This window comes from Pseudoliparis swirei, chromosome 6, assembly GCF_029220125.1.
Source record: "Pseudoliparis swirei isolate HS2019 ecotype Mariana Trench chromosome 6, NWPU_hadal_v1, whole genome shotgun sequence".
Classification (NCBI taxonomy): Eukaryota; Metazoa; Chordata; class Actinopteri; order Perciformes; family Liparidae; genus Pseudoliparis; species Pseudoliparis swirei.
In genome coordinates, this window is record NC_079393.1 from 27,001,833 (window position 1) to 27,026,170 (window position 24,338).

At 43.4% G+C, this 24,338-nt stretch overlaps 2 protein-coding genes across 8 annotated transcripts in view; both read right to left on the reverse strand.

Annotated features, from left to right (window-relative positions):
- The window catches only part of LOC130194756 (MTOR-associated protein MEAK7-like), a 232,959-nt gene that overhangs the window by 98,474 nt on the left and 110,147 nt on the right, over positions 1-24,338 (reverse strand). The gene's annotated exons all lie outside the window — the stretch shown is intronic.
- LOC130194884 (zinc finger protein 2-like) lies at positions 98-24,338 on the reverse strand (the record flags this gene model as incomplete). The annotated part of the gene is made up of 4 exons (XM_056416095.1): positions 24,322-24,338; positions 24,037-24,251; positions 17,086-18,064; positions 98-482 (listed from the first exon to the last, which is right to left on the reverse strand). Coding segments are annotated over exons 1-4 (1,596 nt in total), but the record flags the coding sequence as incomplete, so codon positions are not given.

Consider the following 24,338-nt stretch of genomic DNA (forward strand, 5'->3'; position numbering starts at 1 on the left):
GGACTCTCATGTGTCTCTTCAGATGTCCCTGACGTTTAAATCTATTCCCACACTCATAACAACTGAATGGTTTTTCTCCTGTGTGGACTACCATGTGTCTCTTCAGACTTCCCTGTTCTGTAAATCTTTTCCCACATACATCACAACTGAATGATTTCTCTCCTGTGTGGACTCTCATGTGTCTATTCAGACTTCCAGGATGTATAAATATGTTCCCACATACATAACAACTGATTGGTTTCTCTCCTGTGTGGATTCTCATGTGTGTCTTCAGACTTCCCTGTTGCGTACATCTTTTCCCACACACATCACAACTGAATGGTTTCTCTCCTGTGTGGACTCTCATGTGTGTCTTCAGACTTCCCTGTTCTGTGAATCTAGTCCCACACTCGACACAACTGAATGGTTTCTCTCCTGTGTGGATTCTCATGTGTTTCTTCAGACTTCCCTTTTCTGTAAATCTTTTCCCACACTCGTCACAACTGAATGGTTTCTTTCTCATGAGCACTTTTGATAGTGATGCATTGGATTTGTTGCCATGGTTACATCCTACATGACTTACAAGAGCTTCCTTATATTTCAGGTCATGTGCAGCAGACTCGGGTGACCTGGGCTCCTTCCAGACATTGTCCCCATCTACACTTTCAGGTCCAGAATCTGACAAAGCTTCTTGCCAATCACCAAAACTGGCTTCAGTCTCAGAAGATTCTGAAGCCTCTTCATCATCAGCATTTAAATGTGAATGACGATGTGGATATAGGTTCCTGTCTGGTCCTGATCCCCCACAGTCGTCTTCATCAGTTTCTGTTTGTATCGGTGTAGCTGAGCTGCTGGCTGGAGGCTCCGCCTCTCTGTCGTCCTCCGTCTGGCTTTGATGAAGCTGTGAGGTCTGAGGTTCGTCATCTTCACTCACCAAAGCAACAGCAGTGAATGAGAATTTAGCGATATCGGCCTCCTGCAGCACAATGAGCTGATCTCCCTCTAGACGGGTCCAGAGATCCTGCAGAACTTTTATGTGGAGGGGCTCCGGCTCCTCTTTTATGTGGAGGGGCTCTGGGTCCTCCTGGTCCTGGTCCTCAGGGGGGACATCTGCTTTAATCGCTATCTGCTGCTGGACATCTGCAGGGAGAACATTATGAACAACGGTGACTGATATCAACTTTCATTACTGGAGACGTTCAAGGAGTCTGACTAAATGTGTATTTGTTGCTCTTCATTTACAAACACTTAATACAAAACAATAACAATGACATTAGTAAACATCAGGACAGAACGAATGTTGCCAGTACTGAGATGGAAGAGGAAGGAACCAGATGACAAATTGAACAGACAATCGGGTACAGCCCTTTGCAGTGTTGTCATCATCGATCGATGAGCCATGCTGTCTTGATAAGCATCCAAATCCTCACCTTCATCATAGTGTGAACATTTAATAACACTATCACACTAAAATGTACTAAAAAAAACAGAAGAGTAACTAGATCCACTTCAACAGAAATCTATTGGAAGTTTAATATAATCTTTGAAAATGACCATGGAGATAACATGAGCTCTCGAAAAAGAAATTGTACATTATATATCTTTATCATATACACTTTTAAAATTATGAATATCATTATTTCTTTTAAGGTGAATTTAACTTTGATTAACTCAATATCTGCACATTAAATCATGCTGAAAATAATCATGGGCATAGCAGAGGTAATCAATAAAAACAAAGTGTAACAATTATCCCTTATAACTTAATCCTGAGTGGAAAGATGGCTTTGGCCACACCAACATGTCTTTCGATCTCTTTTATCATCTGCGAGTGTGTGTAATGTGTGGTATGTAGAGGTGTTGCGGTCTGGTGCACGAGACGCTCCAGCGGGCCTTTAACCCATGCCCAGGGCCAACATTGCAGGAGTCACGCCAGTGGTCTCATGCACCGCTGTGTTGATAGCCAAACGGAACTCAGGCAACCACCGGTCCCAATCATGATGGTGGTCACCTACAAAAGAGGCAATCATGGTCTTCAGTGTCCTATTGACCCTCTCCGTCAGATTGGTCTGAGGGTGGTATGCCATAGTGAGCTTTTGCGCCACTCCCCAGCTCTCACACAGGCTAGACATTAGCTGGCTTGTAAATTGGGGTCCCTGATCAGAAACCAGGTACTCCCCAGTGGGTGAAAATGTCATTTAAAAAATCTGACAGACCTTTGGAGTCTTGGCATCCCTAAGAGCGAACAGCTCAACCCATTTACAGAAATAGTCCACCACTACCATCAGGACTGGATTCCGTGCCTTACTGAGCTTTATCTGTCCTAAATGTCCTCCAAAGGGCTATTATGGAAGAAGGCCAGAAACTTTGAGGACAGTACAGCCGGAACGACTAACTGGTAGTTATAACCTTCTTACTTGGAAGGCACGCCCCGGTATAACACTCCTTGCTGTAGTTCGTAGTGATTGCGGCCAGGTGTGGGCTGGCAAACAGTCTGACTAAGCTCTTGGCACAAGGTGTCAGTCTGCTGAGCCTCTTTAATGTCCTTTAGCGAACTGGGTAGATCAGCCCAGTGGGACTTGGCGACAGCCAGACACACTACATAATAGTGATGGAGGTGTTGCGCAGGACAGCGCACCTGGAACAACGTTGCAGCAACCCTTCTTATAATGAACCCGGAAAGAGAATGCGTGCAGGCGCAGAGTCCATCTGGTGAGCCTTGACGATGCTTTGGGACAATTGAATACTCACGCCAGAGCACTGTGGTCTGTAAACACATGAAACGGTTCACCCTCCAAGAAATGACGCCACTTCTCCACCGCCCACACAACTGCCAGACATTCCTGCTCTGAGATGGAATACCTCAGTTCAGCACCCTGGAGAGCTCTTGATGCGAAGGCAATGGCTTTTTTGTCTCCCTCAATGACCTGCATCAGAACGGCTCTAAGCCCTGCCCCACTAGCGTCACAGTGAACTTGAAAAGCAAGGTTGGGCCTTGGTTGAGCCAGCACCGGTGACGACTGCAACCGATCCTTGAGCTGTTCGAAGCCGGCCTGGCATTGCGCCGTCCACTCCCATGCTACCTCTTTCTTCTTGAGGTTGTTGAGTGAGGACACAATGTCAGCCAACCTAGGGATACACTTGTGGTACCAGCCCACTAGACCCAGGAACCTTTGGAGACTTCAGATCTGTGGGGGCTGGATAGTCGGTGATGGCATGGACCTTTGTGGGGTCAACTTCCACGCCTTTTCTGGAGCCAACATGCCCAAAAAAGTCTAGTTGGGTCTGGAGAAGATGGCATTTCTTTACATTAAGGGTTAGGTGAGCCTGGTGGAGCTTCTGAAACACTGCATCGAGATCCCGCAAGTGTTGCTCATGAATCTGAGAAAAGACAATAATATTGTCTTTGTAGACAAAGCAGATCTTGCCCTTCAACTCTCCCAGGACTCTTTCCATCAACCTCTGGAAGGTGGCACCTGCATTACGCAAACCAAATGGCATGACCTTGAATTGGAATAGGCCGAGATGGGTGATTATGGCGGTCTTCTGCTTGCTCTCCACATCCATAGCAACCTGCCAGTATCCACTGCGGAAATCCAGGGCGCTAAAGTACTGCGCCCCCTGCAAGGCCTCCAGAGTTTCATGGACCAGCGGCATTGGATAGGCATCACGGTTTTACATTAACTCCCCCGTCGTCCACACAGAAACAGGATGTCACATCTTTCCGTGGGGTTAAGACTATAAATGAGGCCCATGCAGAAGAGGATGGCTTTTTTAAAGTAGTTCTTCAATAATAGTCTGCTTCTGCGGGGAGACTCGGTAGGCTCTCTTTCGGACTGGCAGCTCATCTTTCGTCCAGATCTTATGTTTTATAACTCCGGTGGCCCCAGTGGACTCTGTCCACACCGTAGGCCATTTCTGCAAGAGCGACCTGACCACCTCCGGTTGAGCCTCCCACAGCGGATTTGCAGGCTGTTCGGGACTGACGTCTTCCATTACCGCCATGTAGAAGCTCTGCACTACCCCATTTCAGTGCAGCCCAGGTCTTTGATAAGAACTTGGACTCGTTTCCCCCGGGCATGCCATATTTCCTCAGGTGTGGCTTTAAGATAAACTGACCTGCGCACATGAAGTCCAGCCCCAGCAGTAAAGGCATGAATAGTTGGTCGTCCCCGAGCACATGTATGCCAACGGTTATGGGGGCATCGTGGAGCGTAAGGAGGACAGTTCTACCTATTGCCGTGCTCGCTTTACCATTAGCCATAACACATTTAGGGATCTTACTCGCACCTAAGTTTTCACCCATTTCCTTATGCTATTCCACAGAGGTCTACTCATCAATGAGTATGTGCACCCCGGGTCGAAGACTGTGTCACCTTGTAAGCCTCGGATCCCGATTGGCACTACAAGGAGAGTTGGAACACCTAGCACCGAGGCTACGTCTCTGCCGTTCTCATGGCCTTGACCATGTTCAGGCTTCCTGCTGGGCTTCTTGGGCGAGCGCTCTGGAGGGGTGGTCTGCTGTACTCGGCTTTAATTATCTTTGGAGTTACTCCAGTCTTTTTCAATCAGGGAGCCACTTTGACCACAGTAGCGATGAAGCCGCGTAGGCCGCTTGCCAACCTTGGATTACAGGCCCTCTCAGGTCTCCATTTCAGGCAGAGCGCACGATGGTCATATGAAAAGTCCCTCAAGCACTGGGTGGGTGGGTGGGTGCTTGCACATGGGCATGCAGTTGCTCCTCAATCTCAGATTGATAGTCAGTGGGCAGGAAAGCATCATTGAACGTTCCTCAGTTGGATACTTTGCTGCGGGCAGCTAACCACCAGCTCCGTGCTGGACCCTTTAGAACAGCATTGAGTGTGCCTAAAATTTCAATGTCACTCAAGGGTCTGAGGGTGAAAAAATTCTCGCACTGTTCAATGAAGTCGGTGACATCCGCAGAATCTCTGGATTCCCCAAACAGGGGAAACTCAATTCTAATGGGTAGGGATGCACTGATCTGATCGGCGCCGATCCATATCGGCCGATATTCCCATTATCGGTTTTGATCGGCGTTCTTAAAACGGCCGATCAGATGACGTCACATCTGCGAGAACTATCAGACGTTTCAATCGCCGCGCACCGCAACGCGATGACGATAAGCCTGCGAGGGCCGCAGAGTGAGAGGTCCACGAGGATCCTCACGCACCGAGCGGCGTCCCCGTCCCCCGAGTTGAATCTCTGGGTCAACTCAGCCGACACTCACATGTCTGAGCCCCTAGAGACTGATGTTCACGGTAAACACATTCGATCGGGAGCGCGCAAGGGTTTTGTTAGCGGAAGGATTTACGTGACAACATCCGGTTTTGCAAAGTTAGCGGAAAGAACCACGTGAAACAACATCCGTTTATCAATATAAGATGTCGACAAATCATACACGAACATATACAAGTAAACAATGAACTGATTTTGTATCTTTATAGATCGTTTCTGAGATTTAGCTTAAATTATGCAAACATTAAAACATGTTTACTGTACCAAGGAAGAGTTTATACAAATAAGTCAGACTTTTGTATGTTAAGAAAAGTCCTGTATATAGATTTCCCCAAGAGTTCCAGGAAATGAATAATGCAGATGTGTTCCATACATATCTGAAATCTCCTACAATAGCAATCAAACAATTGTAATGGATCAATTTGGACATTTTTCAAAGTAAAAGTCATAAATGTTTAAAGAAATCTGTAATTTATTTTATGTTTGAGTTGCTTTATATATGTATTTCCTCAGTCCTCGGCAATAATGCTACACAATAAATAGAATGCTTCAATCAACACCGTGATCGGTGATCGGTATTATCGGATCGGCAGATACTGATTTCAGTGATCGGTGATCGGCACCAAAAACCTGATCGGTGCATCTCTACTAATGGGTAACTTGGCCATTGACGCAGGCAGAGATGAAAATCCGGTATCCCCCTCTGCTTTATGCCGGCTGTCTGGTAATGGCCCTGCAGGATTAGAAAAACTGCCTGGCTTCCATGAGAGACGATTTCTGTCAAGGGTCTTTTTCAACTTCTGTCCCCGTTGGATGTCCCTTCATTCCAAACAAGCCACTATGGCACGATCCAAGCCTTGCATCAACATAACCTTTAGCCGTCTCTGCCACTGTCTCAAGGGCACCCCTGAGTCCCTCTTCCAGATTGAGTGTGCTATCAACCGCTTCTTTAAGTCAAACTTCTAAGGCGTCAACCCCTGAATGGAGATCCCGAAGCTGTTCTTAGTGCCAACACCTCATCATCCTCAGGCTGTTGTGGATCATGCTCTGATTGCTCCAGATACATGGATTCAAACAAGCTGGTTAACTCTAAGACACCACTTCCATCGTGTCGAGGGGTGACGTGGTGGTAAGGGTCAGCATCCGAATCAACCACAGCAGCCGGGGTATCACCTTGGGCTGTCTCTCATAGAGGAAATGTAATGTCTTCCAGTGACTCATTGTCCATGGCTGGCCCCCGGTGGCTCATAGTGTGCCTCAGTGAAATTATGTTATCAGTAAACATACGTATGTAAAGTTGAGGGTGGTTGTTATGAAGCTCTAGCGTAAGTTCAGACAGGAAGACCTTCCCCTCACTGCAGGCTCAGGCCCCACATGCATGGCTCCCTCACCAGAAGCGCATATCCTACACCGGCTGTCACTGTCAGTGGCGTCACGAGTCCAGCAGCTGATCAACAGCCAGCACCGAGCCAATAGCACAGAGGCACGCCCATGAGCTAGCCTATCAGCTGCTGCCGTCTCACTTAAATGTACCGTTTCCCCGCCTCTAGTGCCTGATGCTGCTTCCATGCGACCCGCCACCTCCCCAGCACCATCCACTTCCTCAGACCCAGCAACCCAGCGCCTCTCCAGCCAACTCCAGCAGAACCTCCAGCCACTAGCACCAGTGTTTGGACTCATCGGGGGGATTCATTCATTGCTGCCGCTCAGGGCAAACACAGCGCGATCTCAAATCCCCCCGCCGAGTTCAATCGCCAAAGTAATTCAGCATAACCGATGTTGATATCACGCTGCATTGTAATAAACATTAACTATTCATTGTCTTTCCTGATTGAAATGTTAATATATAGTGTTAGCTGTGGAACCAGTACTACTATCTACACATTAAACATCTTATTATTTAAACATGGGGAGGACGGGGATCGAACCGACGACCATGGGGTCCGACGACCATGGGGTTGCAGGACGACCCCCCTTACCCCACTGCGCTACAGCCGCCCCCTAATTCCTTAATCCTAAGGGGAAAGGTACAATACGCTATTCTAAGGGAATGAGCGGATTTGCTAATGGCTGTTAAGTCCCTGCTTAACCTGCGCGATCGTAAAACGGTGATAAAAGAAAAACAGTCAATATTGCGTAAACCCAATTATTATTATTTAAATCAAATGCAATGCATCCTTAAAGACCCAAAATGAACACATACAACAAATAAGTAAACCCTCTCAAAGTACAATATATTCCCCGGATCCCGACAGTCCCAAAGCCTTTGAAGTCCCCAAAACAAAAAAAACTTGCGTCTCCTCCCCCCCTTCACCTTTTATAGTCACTGGCATGTACAAATATTAATAATTATAATGCACAACAACACACGATCCTAATTGAACCCGAGCTCACGCTTCAGGCCACTGATAAAAATACTGGTACGGCATCGATGCATAAAATAAATCAAAAAGGTTTTCCCTCTACAGGTGCCGTGCACACAGGCAGACCCATGCCATCATTACAAAAGCAGTGTCATTCTTATATACACTTTTAATGAGCTTTAAAAAAAAGATCAGATCTTGGAAAATTATGAATAACATTATTTATTTTAAGATGACTAACTTTAACTATAAACAAATTTCATATAACGTCCAAAATAATATTGTTTTTGATTTGTCATATCCTCCTGAGAACTGAGGGGAAAAAGTGTCTTCCAACTTCAGATTTTGTGTGTGATTTCCGACGTATTTAGAATTAGATAAACATCAACAAGTGATAGGTTCATCATGAAGATGGAAAGGTTTCGTTAATGCAGACTAAATCCTAAATGAAGGAGGGAGCAAGCCGCTCCACGTCATGTTCCTAAAGACACGCTCACTCCTGTGTGTAGTTATTCAATCAGTGCGTTTACATGATGGTATAATTCGAATCTTGCTTTAGTCGGACTATGCTATCTTTTGGGGGATCTGCTATTATCCCAATATACATGGCAGTGAGTAATTCGAATCATTGGCCGAAAGCATGTCATATCCGATACGATAGGTGGCGCTGTTTTCATTTCAACTCGTGGTGATACAGCCATTTCCGCTTGACCTCTTCACCACTACCAACAACAACCAACAACAACAACAACAGCATTTCGAGAAAGATGGCGAACAGAGAGCAAGGTTAAGCATAAATTCTGTCTGCTCTTCGGTCCAGAAATGTGTGGTGGCTCTTGTGTTCTCCAGAGCGTTGTTTGTTTGTTTTCTGCCGGCCAGGCTCCCGGCAGTGACAACTTATCGTCTCTTTCGACTTCCAGGTCACGACATGGGAGGGAGGAGGGCGTCGGGATCTCAAGCATGCGCAAAGACGCAAAGTCCAGTTTCTAATCCAATTCACCGTTACATGCCGCGATAGTGGAATTATCAACCGGATCGGATCGAGTTAATCAGGGGTGTTAATCGGATCGTAGTCGGACCGCACATAGTCGAACAAAGGTGTTTACATGAAACGGATAATTTTATTTCAGTCCGACTAAGCCAGTTATTCGAATGCATGTAAACACGGTCAGTGTGTGTCCTTATCGTAACACAATAACAGGTAACAGTCATGTTTAATCTGGACCAGTGAGTGCTGCACTGGTAGAGTAGAGGCTAAGCGATGGAAATGTGCATTTCCTAGTGAGTCAGACAGGTCCTGAGAGGCCACTCCTACAACACGTCTGCTCACGCACGCGTACCAAAACCACTTCATTCAAACACCAGTTCATCTCTCACACCGTACAAGCCCTCCTCCCGTAGCACCATGAATGGAGACGCATTACATTTCAAGTGGCGGCTCACATGACCGGACTGTCATAACCACGACAACAACGGACGCATTCGGCTGAAAAGTCGCCAGTTAAACCACTGCGGTCAACTCGGCCGACACTCGGATATTCGTGGTCAAATCAGCCGACACTGACATTTTTGAGCACCTCTATACTGATGTTCACGGTAAACACATTCAAACGACCCAGATCGGGAGCACACAAGGGTTATAACACATTTCGCGGAAAGATCCACGTGAAACAACATCCGTTTTTCATAATAAGATGTCGACAAATTGTATACTAGCATTTCAAAGTAAAAACTGAATTGATTTTGTATCTTTATAGATAAATAGATAGAACATTTTACATTTAGCTAAAGTTATGCTAAAATTAAAATAGTTTTACTTTACCAAAGAAGAGTTTTTCAAAGTAAATGTCCTACATTTTTACAAGAAATCGTTTAATTCTGAAGATTTGAGGCATTCTAAATATATTTCTCCCCAGAGTTATGCAGATGTGTTCAGGACATCTCTGACTCCACCTAAATTGAAAATCTTATTTTTTTAATCAACTTATCTTGATATATTTCAAAGTGAAAGTCACACATTTGTAAATGAAAAAAATTTAAACTCAGAAAATATTGAAGATAAATATTTTAGACCATTAAAGTGACTCATTTCAACTGTGAATTATTTAAAGTGCAATTATAAAAATAAAAAAATAAAACTTTATGCTCTACAAATTAGAATAATTATAACATAATAAATGCAGAAAAAAAATTGCACATGCTTTTGGTCCAATAATTAGGGAGACATACACTAATTATTTCCTTTCTGAAGCGTTGCTGTGTCCATTCCGAGGCACTGGCTGTGGAACTAGTGGGAACAGCTGTCACACTGAATCTAAAAAAGGTGGGAAATTAACCAACTTTAACGTGACCTAGGTTACATACTGTTTTATCATTTAAAACGTAACCGTTGAGGCATAATACAATAATATTTTACAATTTTATAAAAATATTACATACAACATTTAAAATAGAAGATATATTCATTACATTGTGCAATAACAAAAACAGATTCCTGTACTTGTATTTATAAAGCATAGGGACACTTAGTTATACGTGATAACATTGGAATCATGAATACTTTTTCCTTCATTTACCACAAATTTGAAATGCTCCATAGAAAGGACGGTGGTCCATTCACACATAATGAGTTGTACGCTTGAATAATGTAAACCCTCAATTTATTATGCGAGTGGATTTTGCGACCAAATAAAATAGGTGGACCAATTATGTATGGAACAATTATTTCACAGGATATTCAAGTCAGCCTGTTTTCCATAAAAGTTCTCATTTGTCCAAGTCACTGAATATATGACAAACAGCATTGATCTTATTGGTTAAAATGTAAACTGATACGTTTTTTATTTTCTATAACACCATGTGCTATAATTATTACATTATTCAACAGTTTGGGGGCCTAAATAATAATGTATAGATTTTATCTTAAAATAATCATTCCTTCAAAGTAATAGCCTTTTTTTTATATGTTTTTTTATCATTTGATCACTCATCAGCTCACCATCACATTATGTCAAAAATCTTAAAACAATAAACACTATCATGCAGTCAGAAGACTAACACGGGAGTGCCCCAGTGGCCAAAGGGTGAACTGGTAGGACTCCGGCCAGAGATCTTGGTTGCAAACAAACATTACAAAATGACTGATTTCTCATAAAAATGTATGACCTTTACTTTGAAAAATCTCCTACTTGGGACAGTAAATTGTTTTGATTGCCAGGCTAGGGGATGTCAGGGATGTCCTGAAAACATCTGCATCAGTCATTACATGGGACTCTGAGGAAAAACATATTTAGAATGCCTGCATGATTTCTTTAAACATTAAGTAGTTTTACTTTGAAAAATGTCCTAATTGAAACATTAAAATAGTTTGATTGCCAGTTTAGGGAAAAACAAATTTTTTGGGAGCACCGAAGACCCATTTTGACACAGGAAAAACCCTGATAAAGATACAAAATCAGTTCATCGTTTACTATTTTATGATAGTGTATAATTTGTCGACATCTTATTTTGAAAAACGGATGTTGTGTCACGTGAGTCTTTCCGCTAACTTTGACAAACCCCTCACGTGCTCCCGATCGAATGCGTTTTCCGTGAACATCAGTATATAGGTGCACTAACATGTCAGTGTCGGCTGAGTGGACCGCCGTGTTAAACCGTCACAACGGAACCAGTGAAGAAGAAGCACCAACCTGATGTGTGTCGCCATTGTTCTCTCAACTGAGACACGGTGTCCTCATAAGCTGCTGTCAATGTGTCCAACAGCCCAAAAGACTCTTCAACGGCCGCGTGGACTTGCTGCTTCACCAACAGTCTCATCATTTCTCCTGGAGACAATATTGGGGTCATCAGACCCTATGAGACGGCATAGATCCTATCTACTGATGGATCATCGAGGTCTGGGTCGTGGAATTCCTGCTACCCACTACGCCACTGTCCTGCTGAGACTCCGCCCACTGTTGAGACTCCGCCCACTCCTCCTCTCTACCTCCATCTGCCTGATGGATCGTGGAGGTCTCCATCGTGGAATATGCCTACTATGAACTATTCATACACTCTGTCATATTCATTTAATGTATTTTAACTCTAAATCTGTCCTTCTGTACACATTACATATGAAGCTTCACATAAGTTCAGACAGGAAGACCATACCCCTCACACCAGCCTTTCATCCCTCAGTCCGATAATCATTTCCCACACATGCGCACTCATTACTTACTCGCCGTCATTGCTCGGCGTCGTCAGTCATGACTCCAGCTGCGCAGATCAGCTGGTCCACTCTATCCAATAAGCGGGGAAAAGAGGACATGGCGAGCCAATCGTCTCGCTGCTATCTCACTCAAATATGACCGTCTCTCTACGTTCAGTTCATTCAGGTTGCTGTCATGCACCCTCCACCACCCATCTCCAGCCAGTCTTCAAGGATCCATCAGCTTCAACTCATCATTCCATCAGCTCATCAGCCACCACCAGGTCTGGACTCCACGGGGGGATCTAACTCGTTGCTGATCAGGGCAGTCAGCCCTCAACTACAAATCTCCCCGTAGAGTCCAAGCGCCAAAGACTCTGAGACTTCACCATTGCGCATCACATGTTAAACAATAAACATCCTTTATTAACACTATTCAGGGTCTTACCTGATTGAAATATTGTTCTGTCCATCCTGGAGCGGGATCCTCCTCTGTTGCTCTCCTGAAGGTTTCTTCCCTTTTTTCCCCCTGAAGGGTTATTTGGGAGTTTTTCCTGATCCGATGTGAGGTTTTGGGGCAGGAATGTCTATGTGTACAGATTGTAAAGCACTCCGAGACAAATTTGTAATTTGTGAAATTGGGCTATACAAATAAACTGAATTGAATTGATGCTAAGTAAAGACAAAGTGCCCCACCTCCTCTGGTTGGTATCCGTGCTGCCCGCCCATGCCCTGGTGGAGACAACCAGGACGGAGGTCAGTTCTCTACAGCTCCATCCTGGAGAGGCTCCTCCTCGGTGGCTCCTGAAGGCCTCTGCTTTTTACCCTCAAAGGGGTTCCCCCTGTTTTTTGGTGAGTTGTTCCTGATCCGATGTGAGGTCAAAGGTCAGGGATGTCTATGTGTATGGACTGTAAAGCCCTCTGAGTGGAGGTTGTGATCTTGGGCTATATAAAATTTAAAAAAAAGTTTTGTTCTTTGCAAAAGTCGGATCAATATTTCTTGAATTCAGCTCCCAATATTTAGTGAAATCATTCTGATGCCAAAAGAACGTATGAGCATCCTCTTCTCGTTTGGCTCTCTCCGAAGGCGGTCACATTTTTCTCTCCCTCTCCTCCCCATGACCTTCCTTGCTTGGCTCCTATCGTTATGTCTTGTCTTGTCTTATACTTAAGAGACTCTCTCTGCATCGCTCTTCGAACTAAAAACCATGGATTTGATCAAGATGTATACTTCATTGATCCCGCAAGCGGGAAATTACAGGCAGATCCAGGAAGATCACAGCATAACACGAGGGAAGAGAGGAGAAAATAAAAAAACAACCCCCAGAATATGCCCCTAGAGGGGTACAGTGTGGGAGCAGAAAAAAACACCTCAGCACAAAAGCACATACATCTAAACAAGACGTGCAACGTGGAGGAAGGGGGGAGGGGAGGTAAACCAAAGACTGGGTGGTCAAGCTCAGCCGTAGGGGGGCAGAAGGTAACCAGCGTAGACAGGCAGCCAGCCATCTGGCAGCCCGTTAGAGCGCCAGTAGACCACACTGGGGGCATAAAGCAGGCGAAGGCGTGGGATGGGGGTGAGGTTAGTGAATGCAAATCAGTGTGTGTGTAGTTCGTGTGTGCGTGGCCTGGTAAGTCGTCCTCCCCCAGGCCACAACAGACAGAGTTCTCAGTCCGCAAGATGGTCGTTGCCATGGAGATAGCCTTGAAATGGTCTCTCAAGGCAATTCTCACCATCTCGGGAAGCTCGGGTTCGGGGGAACCTGCCTGTCCTGCCGGGACGTTGGCAGCTGGTTACACGATGGACGCGTGGGAGCGTTGGCGTGTCGTGTGCCTAGCGGCCCTTTCCGTGGAGGACGTTGAAGACATCTACCTTTTAAGAACTATGATTTCTGCTGTTTGGATTAGGCGCTGCCCTGGCTTATCGGAAAATTAATGAAACGGTGACAGCCGTTAAAAGCCCCCCAAGGCTGCCCGAATCGATTTGAAAATCTCTTGGAAAATGTGTGGAAAATGGTGGGATAGTGGTTGTGCAAATTGAATGCAGCTACTACAAGACCAAACAATCCTAATCTTATCTGCTTTCGGCTTCCTCAACCAGCTCGGCCTTCGGGCCGTTACTGGAACAACAACTCCCCTGAAATTCGCTGAAGTGTGAATCTCTCGCATTCCCTCCCCCCTCTCCACAGACACCTGTGGACTGTTGACTATTTTATTCTCGGGACCTTTTCAAGGCGGTCTCCATGGCAACGACCATCTTGCGACATGAGAACTGTCTGACTGTGGCCTGGGGGAAGACGACACACAGGCCACTCACACACAAACTTTCAACACACTGATATGCATTCACTACCCTCACCCCCCATCCCACGCCTTCGCCTGTTTCCGGTTGCAAGTCATGTTTAATTAAACCTTAACGTTGAACTAAAGTGGTATTGTTTTACTTTTGACCGAATTGTTTGCAATTATATGTGTAATATAACTTTATATACATACAAATATATATATATACACACATATGTATATCACATATTTATATACAATCTAAATATTAATAAACAATATATATATGTTATTATTTTTTACACAATATATATACAATCATATGTGTATGATTATTTTATTTTGAATTGTGTGTATATAAATAAATACATAAATATAAAAAATATATCCACACATACAATTCAAAATAAAATTATTATATTTCAAGAATAATAAAAAGCAGGGTTGTCATATTTTGTTTGACAAACAAATAATTTACAGCAAATAATTGGAATAAACTCATGAGCAAGAACAGCTGATGTGGTGACGTCATCAAATCGCGGAAAGACCGTCCACCCGTCCTTTGGAGTCTGGACTCCCAAGACCAGACTCCAAAAGAACACAAGTCTGTACTCAGTGGACTTGGAATTGAGAAACGGCTGATGACCCCGTCGGGAGGGGGAAGTGAAGAACCGGATGATGATTGTCTGATAGAATAAAACAGCAGGTCTTGGAGCAACAGCCTCAGGAACCAGCTGGGCTTCATCCGCGTCTCCTGGATCACAGGAGTCCACTAATGCGGCTAGTCCGGGTTTCCTGGGGCAGATCAATACAGGCGCTAACTCTTCAGCCCTTAGTTGCCCAACAATTACTTCCAAACAGCTCGACAGCTGTAGCTGTCACCTACTTCATAACAATACGCTCACGCTTAGGCCCCGCCCCTCTGCCTGACACTGAGGCTGGATTGGCGGTTGGTCTCACACGTCAGAAAACAATGACACAGATCACCAAATCAATTAGAAAACTCAAATCCTTTTGTGGACAGGGCTGCATTATTATATACATACATTATTATTATCTATCTCATCAAAATATAGTATCAGGGCTGCATATACATTTGTATTATTAATCAACTTTTCAAATGTAATTTAAAAGCATTCTTTTGCCTTTTTTTCCTGAATAAATGGTGCAGCTCCTCAAAAACAACTTGAGGCTTTGGCAGCTCGTTCATCATCATCATCATCACGGAGGGAAACAAAGTATCATGAAGTACACAACAACACTTTAGATCAGTAACACAGAGCAACAAACTGTTGCATAACAGCAATAATGTTGGAGATATTATATTATTAAAGGATTCATCCACCATTTGTCTCACATGAAACACTTTACTGGGACATTTAATGAACGTGTAATATCCAGTACCTCTCATTTTAGACACCACCGCTGACGGTCTCTTTAACATTTGAAACACATTGATCAACAACACAGGTCTCCACACAGTCTTTCTGTCACTTAAAGGGACAGTACACGTTATCCTGTCTTTTTGTAGCATGTACTGCTGGAAAGGACGACGGCCGAGTCGTTTTGCCGAGAGGAGAGGCCGAGAGGAAAGAGACGTGTGTGTGAGCGCTATCGCACTTTATTACCATCATCGCCAACCTCAAAAGCAGAGCCGGCCGAGTTCTATCGTGCACTTGGTCGAATTCCTCCCCGTCGTCTACTTCTTCTTCTTCTTCTTCTCCTCCTCCTCTTCCTGACGGTGGATCCACCAACATTTTGACAATCTGAATTCTTGGGAAGCGACTTGCAGTCATGATGGATTTGGCAGTCGGTCGGTCGGACCGTCGGACGGATGGTCGGTCGGACAGATGATCAGTCATACGGGGTTTGAAAGGTCTTCAGCTGCAGGGAGAGGACGACTGGTTGACATCAGACGGGGCCAAAAGTTCACCATCAACAAGACCATGACCCTAAGCACACAGCTCAAAGAACAAAGGATTGGCTTGGGAACAACTCTGGACCTTTGTGGACTGGCCCAGCAGAGCCCTGAACCCCATGGAGCCTCTCTGAGAGACCTGAACATGGCCGTCCACCAACCTGACGGAGCTGGAGAGGATCTGTTGAAGAACGGCAGGATCCCCAAATCCAGGTGTGACCACATGTTGCATCATCCCCAAGAAGTCTCCTGCTGTAGAGCTCCAAGGTTCTACTCACCACTGAGACAAGACTCTGAAGACTGAGCACCATGGGAGATTTCAGTTTTTCTTTTTTAATAAATTTGCAAAAATGTCTACATTTGTTTTTTTCTGTCAAGATGGAGCTGAGTTACATGAATGAGACATACAATTAATTACTTTTTGGATTTTGGTAAATTGCTGCACTGAAACAAAGAGTAAACATTTTAAAGGGGTTTGAATACTTTCTGTACCCACTGTATTTTAAACTATTTGCTTGCCTTTAGACAATAGTACAACTGAAATAAAAGGCTTTCTAGGTGACAAAAGACACAAATTGGTACAGGCAGTTAAAAAGTGTCTCTACTTTCCATCAAATCTTTTACAAGAATCTTCCTGTGAGTTTATAGTTCCATAGAAACAAATTTCTTGAGAATTATACCAAATAATGGGATCTGTAAGAGAAAGTGTAACAAAGTTTCCGGAGCACAAAGTGAACTTGCAAAAGTCTATTTATGTAGATTTTAAAACATTACAGGGAAAATGCATTTTAAATACAGATGTATTTGTACAGAGTTTTTAGTTTGTTTTTAGTTTCCTCCATCAAAGACACTCAGTATGTTGTCATTGTTTTTAATAAAGATTCATCAAATGATTAGAAAACACTTTGTCTTCCATCTCATTTACAAATAAATGACATGGGAAACAATTAAAAACATTTTACTTATTTTTTTAATTCACACATTAGAAAGAGAACAACTTCCATATGGAATGTGTCACTACTGGAAGAAACACATTCTAGCCTGTGTGGACTCTCATGTGTTTCTTCAGACTTCCCAGTTCTGTAAATCTATTCCCACACACAAAACAACTGAATGGTTTCTCTCCTGTGTGGACAACCATGTGTTTCTTCAGATTTCCCTGTTGTGTAAATCTTTTCACACACATACCACAACTGAATGGTTTATCTCCTGTGTGTACTCTCATGTGTCTCTTCAGATCTCCCTGTTGTGTAGATCTTTTGCCACACACATCACAACTGAATGGTTTATCTCCTGTGTGTACTCTCATGTGTCTCTTCAGACTTCCCTGTACTGCAAATCTTTTCCCACACTCGTCACAACTGAATGGTTTCTTTCTTATGAGCACTTTTGATTGTGATTCATTGGATTTGTTGCCAGTGTTACATCCCACATGACTTACAAGAGCTTCCTTATATTTCAGGGCATGTGCAGCAGACTCAGGTGCCCTGGGCTCCTTCCAGACATTTTCCCCATCTACACTTTCAGGTCCAGAATCTGACAAAGCTTCTTGCCAATCACCACAACTGGCTTCAGTCTCAGAAGAGTCGGAAGCCTCTTCATCATCAGCATTTGGATGTGAATGATGATGTGGATTTAGGTTCCTGTCTGGTCCTGATCCCCCACAGTCCTCTCCATCAGTTTCTGTTTGTATCGGTGTAGCTGAGCTGCTGGCTGGAGGCTCCGCCTCTCTGTCGTCCTCCGTCTGGCTTTGATGAAGCTGTGAGGTCTGAGGTTCGTCATCTTCACTCTCCAAAGTAACAGCAGTGAATGAGAACTTGGCGATATCGGCCTCCTCCAGCACAATGAGCTGATCTCCCTCTAGACGGGTCCAGAGATCCTGCAGGTCTTTTATGTGGCGGAGATCCTGCAGGTCTTTTATGTGGCGGGGATCCTGCTCCTCTTTTATGTGGAGGGGCTCCGGCTCCTCTTTTATGTGGAGGGGCTCCGGCTCCTCTTTCATGTGGAGGGGCTCTGGGTCCTCCTGGTCCTGGTCCTCAAGGGGGACATCTGCTTTAATCCATACCTGCTGCTGGACATCTGCAGGGAGAACATTATGAACAACGGTGACTGACATCAACTTTCATTACTGGAGACGTTCAAGGAGTCTGACTAAATGTGTATTTGTTGCTCTTCATGTACAAACACACAAATACAAAACAACAACAGAATCAGAAACCGTTTCATTGCCAGGAATGTTTACACAAACGAGGAATTTTTTTTGGCGGAAGGTGCTACATTAGACATGACAAACAACAATCAACGCGACAGCAACAGTGAACTTAAGTATAAGATAAAGATAAAGTGCTCGGACAACAAATAACGTTAAAGTGTTTAGGTGTGTGTTTCAAGTGACGTGTGTATAAGTTAAAGTGCATGTTAAAGTGGCATGTGTGTGGAGGAGGCCTCCAGGAGGGAAGAAGAAGGAGGAGGGAGGAGAAGAAGAGGAAAAAGAGGAGGTAGTCCTGGGGGTGACAGAATCATTCAGTGGGGAACAATGACATTAGTAAACATCACGACAGAACGAACGTTGCCAGTATTGAGATGGAAGAGGAAGGAACCCGATGAGAAATTGAACAGACAATCGGGCACAGCCCTTTGCAGTGTGGTCGCCATCGATCGATGAGCCATGCTGTCTAGGTAAGTATCCAAGTCCTCACCTTCATCATTGTGTGAACATTTAATAAAACAATCACACTAAAATGTACTCAAAAAAACAGAAGAGTAACTAGATCCACTTCAACATAAATCTATTGGAAGTTTAATATAATCTTTGAAAATGACCATGGAGATAGCATGAGCTCTCAAACAAGACGTTGTACAATATATATCTTTTTCATATGAACGTTAAAAAATATATATATATTATGAATACGATTATTTCTTTTAATGTGACTTTAACTTTGATTAACTCAATATCTGCACATTAAATGATGCTGAAAATAATCATGGGCATAGCAGAGGTAATCAATAAAAAGAAAGTGTCACAATTCTCCCTTATAACTTAATCCTAAGGGGAAAGGTACAATAGGCTATTCTAAGAGAATGGGCAGCTCTGCTAATGGCTGTTAAGTCCCTGCTGAACCTGCGCGAAACCAAATATGATTATTTATATCAAATTCAATGCATCGCTGCAAGACCCAAAATGAACACATACAACAAATAATTAGACCCTCTCAAAGTACAATATAATCCCCGGATCTCGAAAGTCCCAAAGATTTTGAAGTACCCAAAACAAAAAACCCTTGCGTCTCCTCCCCTCCTATAATCACTGGCACGTACAAATAATAATAACAATAATGCACAACAACACTCGATCCTTATTGAACCCGAGCTCACGCTTCAGGCCACTGATAAAAATACTGGTACGGCATCGATGCGTAAAGGAAAATAAAACAAAAAGGTTTACCCTCTACAGGTGCCGTGCACACAGGCAGACCATGACGTCATTACAAAAGCAGTGTCATTCTTATATACACTTTTAATAAGCTTTAAAAAAAATCAAATATTCAAAAATTATGAATAACATTATTTATCTTAACGTGACTAACTTTAATTTTAACTATAATATTATTTCATATAACGTTAAAAATAATGTTTTTGACTTCCTCCTGAAAACTGAGGGGGAAAAGAGTCTTCCAACTTCAGATTGTGTGTGATTTCCGACCTATTTAGAGTTAAATAAAAATAAAAAATCCTAAATGGAGGCTGGAGCAAGCCGCTCCACGTCATGTTTCTAAAGACACACTCCTGTGTAGTTATTCAATGTGGGTCCTTATCGTAACACAATAACAGGTAACAGTCATGTTTAATCTGGACCAGTGAGTGCTGCACAGGTAGAGTAGAGTTAAGTGGCCTTAAGTGGCGGAATTTTCGTCTTTAAAAATAAAAAATGCCAGAAGTGAAATGTTTAAGTTCAGTCTGTAAAGTTGTGTAACTCTACAGCTGCTCATCCTGATGAACTCAATCATCCGGTCAGATACAGACTAACGGCCTCATAGTGATAATCAATGCTATGATGGCTCCATGTAGTTTCATTAATATCGTGTAGGCTAATACTAATATTACTGCCATTTGTTAAGTGTTGAAAAAGTTGGTAAAAAGTGAACTATACAGATATTTTATTTGTTACTATTATAGATAAATATACCAGTATCGTATTTATGGTACTGTTTTATGGTATTGTATCAGTATCATGATATTTATGGCAGGTATGGCATAGATTAGAAGATCGTGACAACCAGGTAGAGGCAGAACAGACTCGAGGAACAGACTCATGGCTCAGCAGAGCACAAGACTTGAAGACTTGTTCACGCCAACAACAAAAAAAGGAAGTTGGTTCATGAAGGACCATATTATACACAATATTACTATTATTATAGGGCCCGATCACTGACTTGGTGTCAGAATGGAGGACCTACAGATTATCATGCAACGTCCAACATCGATGTTCGTGGAAGTCACCCCCCCCCCTCCCCCCCGCGCGCCTATCCTCCTCACCTTTTCCACCCCTGACCCGTTTTCATGCCTGGCTAATGTTTTAAAGACTAAACACGAAAGACTTTGCTGTAAAATGCCATACCTGTTCGGGAGGCTGTAGTTGAGACGCCGAGGACAAAGTAGGTGACTCTGCTGATGCCTGTTCAATATACTACTAACTTCAATAAATACTTGACAAAATGCTCTTGTTATCAGTCTGATATTTATGTTATACGTCGTTATCTGACGTCAAGTCGATGTGAGACCAGTTTACTCTTCATACAGTGTGTAATGAAGCATGTAGCCGTTGTTTACACCCAGCTCGCCCACCGCTGTCAGCTGGGAAACTGTGATCGACTCCGATTAAATTGATGTGATACAACAACAACACTGTGTGCTGTCTCACGTCTCTTATGTTTTATATTCGAGACTACGGATCAACATATATCCTCGTAACTATACTCTACCCTGTGCAGCACTCACTGTCCAGATTAAACATGACTGTTCAGGGCTCTAGACTGCGACCAAATGGTCGCATTTTGCGCCTAAAATTAGACACAGTGCGAGTAAATTTTTCATCAACTGCGCATCTTGCGACCAGTAAATTAGCAGATTTTTTTTGTTTTGTTATTAAATATTTTTGTTGCTGACAAACTTGTTCTACACTTCAGCCCACTATAGTTAGCGGTAATGCCTGAATGACTGGTTTGCTAACCGACATTAACTCCAGAAGAAGAAGAAAGTTGACGAAAACCGAAGAAGAAGAAGGCTGGCCTGTGTGTGAGGAGCGGGGGCTAATGTGAAAAGAGGCGCACCGCAGCGGAGGGCCGCAGAGGTCAGAGGTCAGAGGGGATCCTCACCACCGAGCGGCGTCCCCGTCTCCCGAGTTGAATCTCTGGGTCGACTCAGCCGACTCTCACATGTCTGAGCCCTTATAGACTGATGTTCACGGTAAACACATTCGATCTGGGCCTTGAGGGTTTTGATAAAGTTAGCGGAAGGATTTAAGTGACAACATCCGGTTTTGCAAAGTTAGCGGAAAGAACCACGTGAAACAACATCCGTTTTTCAAAATAAGATGTCGACAAATCATACACGAACATATAAAAGTAAACAATGAACTGATGTATCTTTATAGATAGTTTCTGAGATTTAGCTTAAATTATGCTAACATTAAAACATTTTTACTGGACCAAGGAAGAGTTTATAAAAATTAGTCAGTCTATTGTATGTTAAGAAAAGTCCTGTATATAGATTTCCCCAAGAGTTCCAGGAAATGAATAATGCAGATGTGTTCCATACATATCTGAAATCCCCTACAATAGCAATCAAACAATTTTAATGTATCAATTAGGACATTTTTCAAAGTAAAAGTCCTAAATGTTTTAAGAAATCGGTAATTTATTTAATGTTTGAGTTGCTTCATATATGTATTTCCTCATAGTCCTAGGCAATAATGCTACACAATAAATAGAATGCTTCAATCAACACCGTGATCGGTATTATCGGATCGGAAGATACTGATTTCGGTGATCGGTATTATCGGTGATCAGCAGATACTGATTTCAGTGATCGGCACCAAAAACCTGATCGGTGCATCTCTAGAAACCAATACATGTTTTGATTGGCCACATCGAAGTGCAAAATGCACATGCTCAAGGTATGTTTTCTCTTAAAATATGTTTAAACTCAATACAGTAACTTCTGAAGAGTTCTCTGTTGTGAATGTTTTGCAGTTCATGAAGGCAAACAGGCATGAGATTGTATATTGTCAAATTATTTATCAGTAATACAGTAAAAATGATGGGAAAACTTTGCAAGTCGATTTATAGTGTGCGCCCCTAAATTTTCTGCTTGCGCCCCTAAAATTTTAAGTTAGGGGCCACTGTGCTCCTAGTAAAAAAAGTTAGTCTGGAGCCCTGCTGTTACCTGTTGTTTTGTTACGATAAGGACACACAGGAGTGAGCGTGTCTTTTGACACATGACGGGGGAGCAGCTTGCTCCAGCCTTCATTTAGGATTTCGACGGCATTAACAAAACGTTTTCCACCTTCATGACGAACATATCACTTGTTGACTGGCGATAAAAAAATATCTAAAACAACAATAAAAACACGGATTTCTCAAAGAATCGAACAGCCGACTTGTGCACCTGCTGTTCTGTTCATTGCTTGTGAACTACCATTGAGCTGTAGGGTATTTCACCCGATTTACATTACAATGTACTTTACAATAACAACTGACTTTGAGCAAATTAGGTAAGTAATATAGTAACTTTGGAAGACATTAATAGTTATATAATATATTCTAACACCGACTGCCTTTTCTTCTTACATCATAGACCCACCTAACTCAAATACGTGATTGCATAGGCAACAGCCGCTTTGTGCATTAAAGTTGATGCGACAATAGGAAACGCAGTTGATTATCACTATTAGTGATTTATCTATTAATCTAAAACTTAAACTGACTGTAATTAACCCATATTCCTCTATAGCTCAATGGTAGTTGGGGTGCCACTGAGGAGGCCCTATGGTCGCGGGTTCGATTCTTAACGTTAATCTTTATCCATTTTTTTATCGCCAGTCAACAAGTGATATGTTCGTCATGAAGGTGGAAAACGTTTCGTTAATGCCGTCGAAATCCTAAATGAAGGCTGGAGCAAGCTGCTCCCGCGTCATGTTTCTAAAGACACACTCACTCGTGTGTGTGTAGTTATTCAATGTGTGTCCTTATCGTAACAAAACAGGTAACAGTCATGTTTAATCTGGACAGTGAGTGCTGCACAGGGTAGAGTATAGTTACGAGGATATATGTTGATCCGTAGTCTCGAATATAAAACATAAGAGACGTGAGACAGCACACAGTGTTGTATCACAATTTAATCGGAGTCGATCAGTTTCCCAGCTGACAGCGGTGGGCGAGCTGGGTGTAAACAACGGGCTGCATGTTTCATTACACACTGTATGAAGAATAAACTGGTCTCACATCGACTTGACGTCAGATAACGACGTATAACATAAATATCAGACTGACAACAAGAGCATTTTGTCAAGTATTTATTGAAGTTAGTAGTATATTGAACAGGCATCAGCAGAGTCACCTACTTTGTCCTCGGCGTCTCAACTACAGCCTCCCGAACAGGTATGGCATTTTACAGCAAAGTCCTCCGTGTTTAGTCCTTCAAACAATAGCGTTACATCAAAAGAACGTGACACGGAGGCTAAGCGATGGAAATGTGCATTTCCTAGTTAGTCGAGACGGGTCCTGAGAGGCAACTCGAGGCCACTCTTACGGCACATCTGCCTCATGCACGCGTACCAAAACCAGTTCATTCAAAAACCAGTTAATCCCGCACACCGGATGTTGTGTCACGTGAGTCTTTCCGCTAACTTTGTCAAAACCCTCACGTGCTCCCGATCGAATGCGATTACCGTGAATATCAGTATATAGGTGCACGAACATGTCAGTGTCGGCTGAGTGGACCGCCGAGTTAAACCGTCACAACGGGACCAGTGAAGAAGAAGCACCAACCTGATGTGTGTCGCCATTGTTCTCTCAACTGAGACACGGTGTCCTCATAAGCTGCTGTCAATGTGTCCAACAGCCCAAAAGACTCTTCAACGGCCGCGTGGACTTGCTGCTTCACCAACAGTCTCATCATTTCTCCTGGAGACACGGGGACAGACACCGGAGGCTCCTCGCGGTCCATGTCTGAACGACGCATGCGCAGTTGGATGTACGACGCACTGGCGTCATGAACACGTGGTCACTGAGAATCTCACGAGAGCGAGGCGCTGCAGTTGCTTCTCCACCGACTGCGTGGCCCAGTGCAT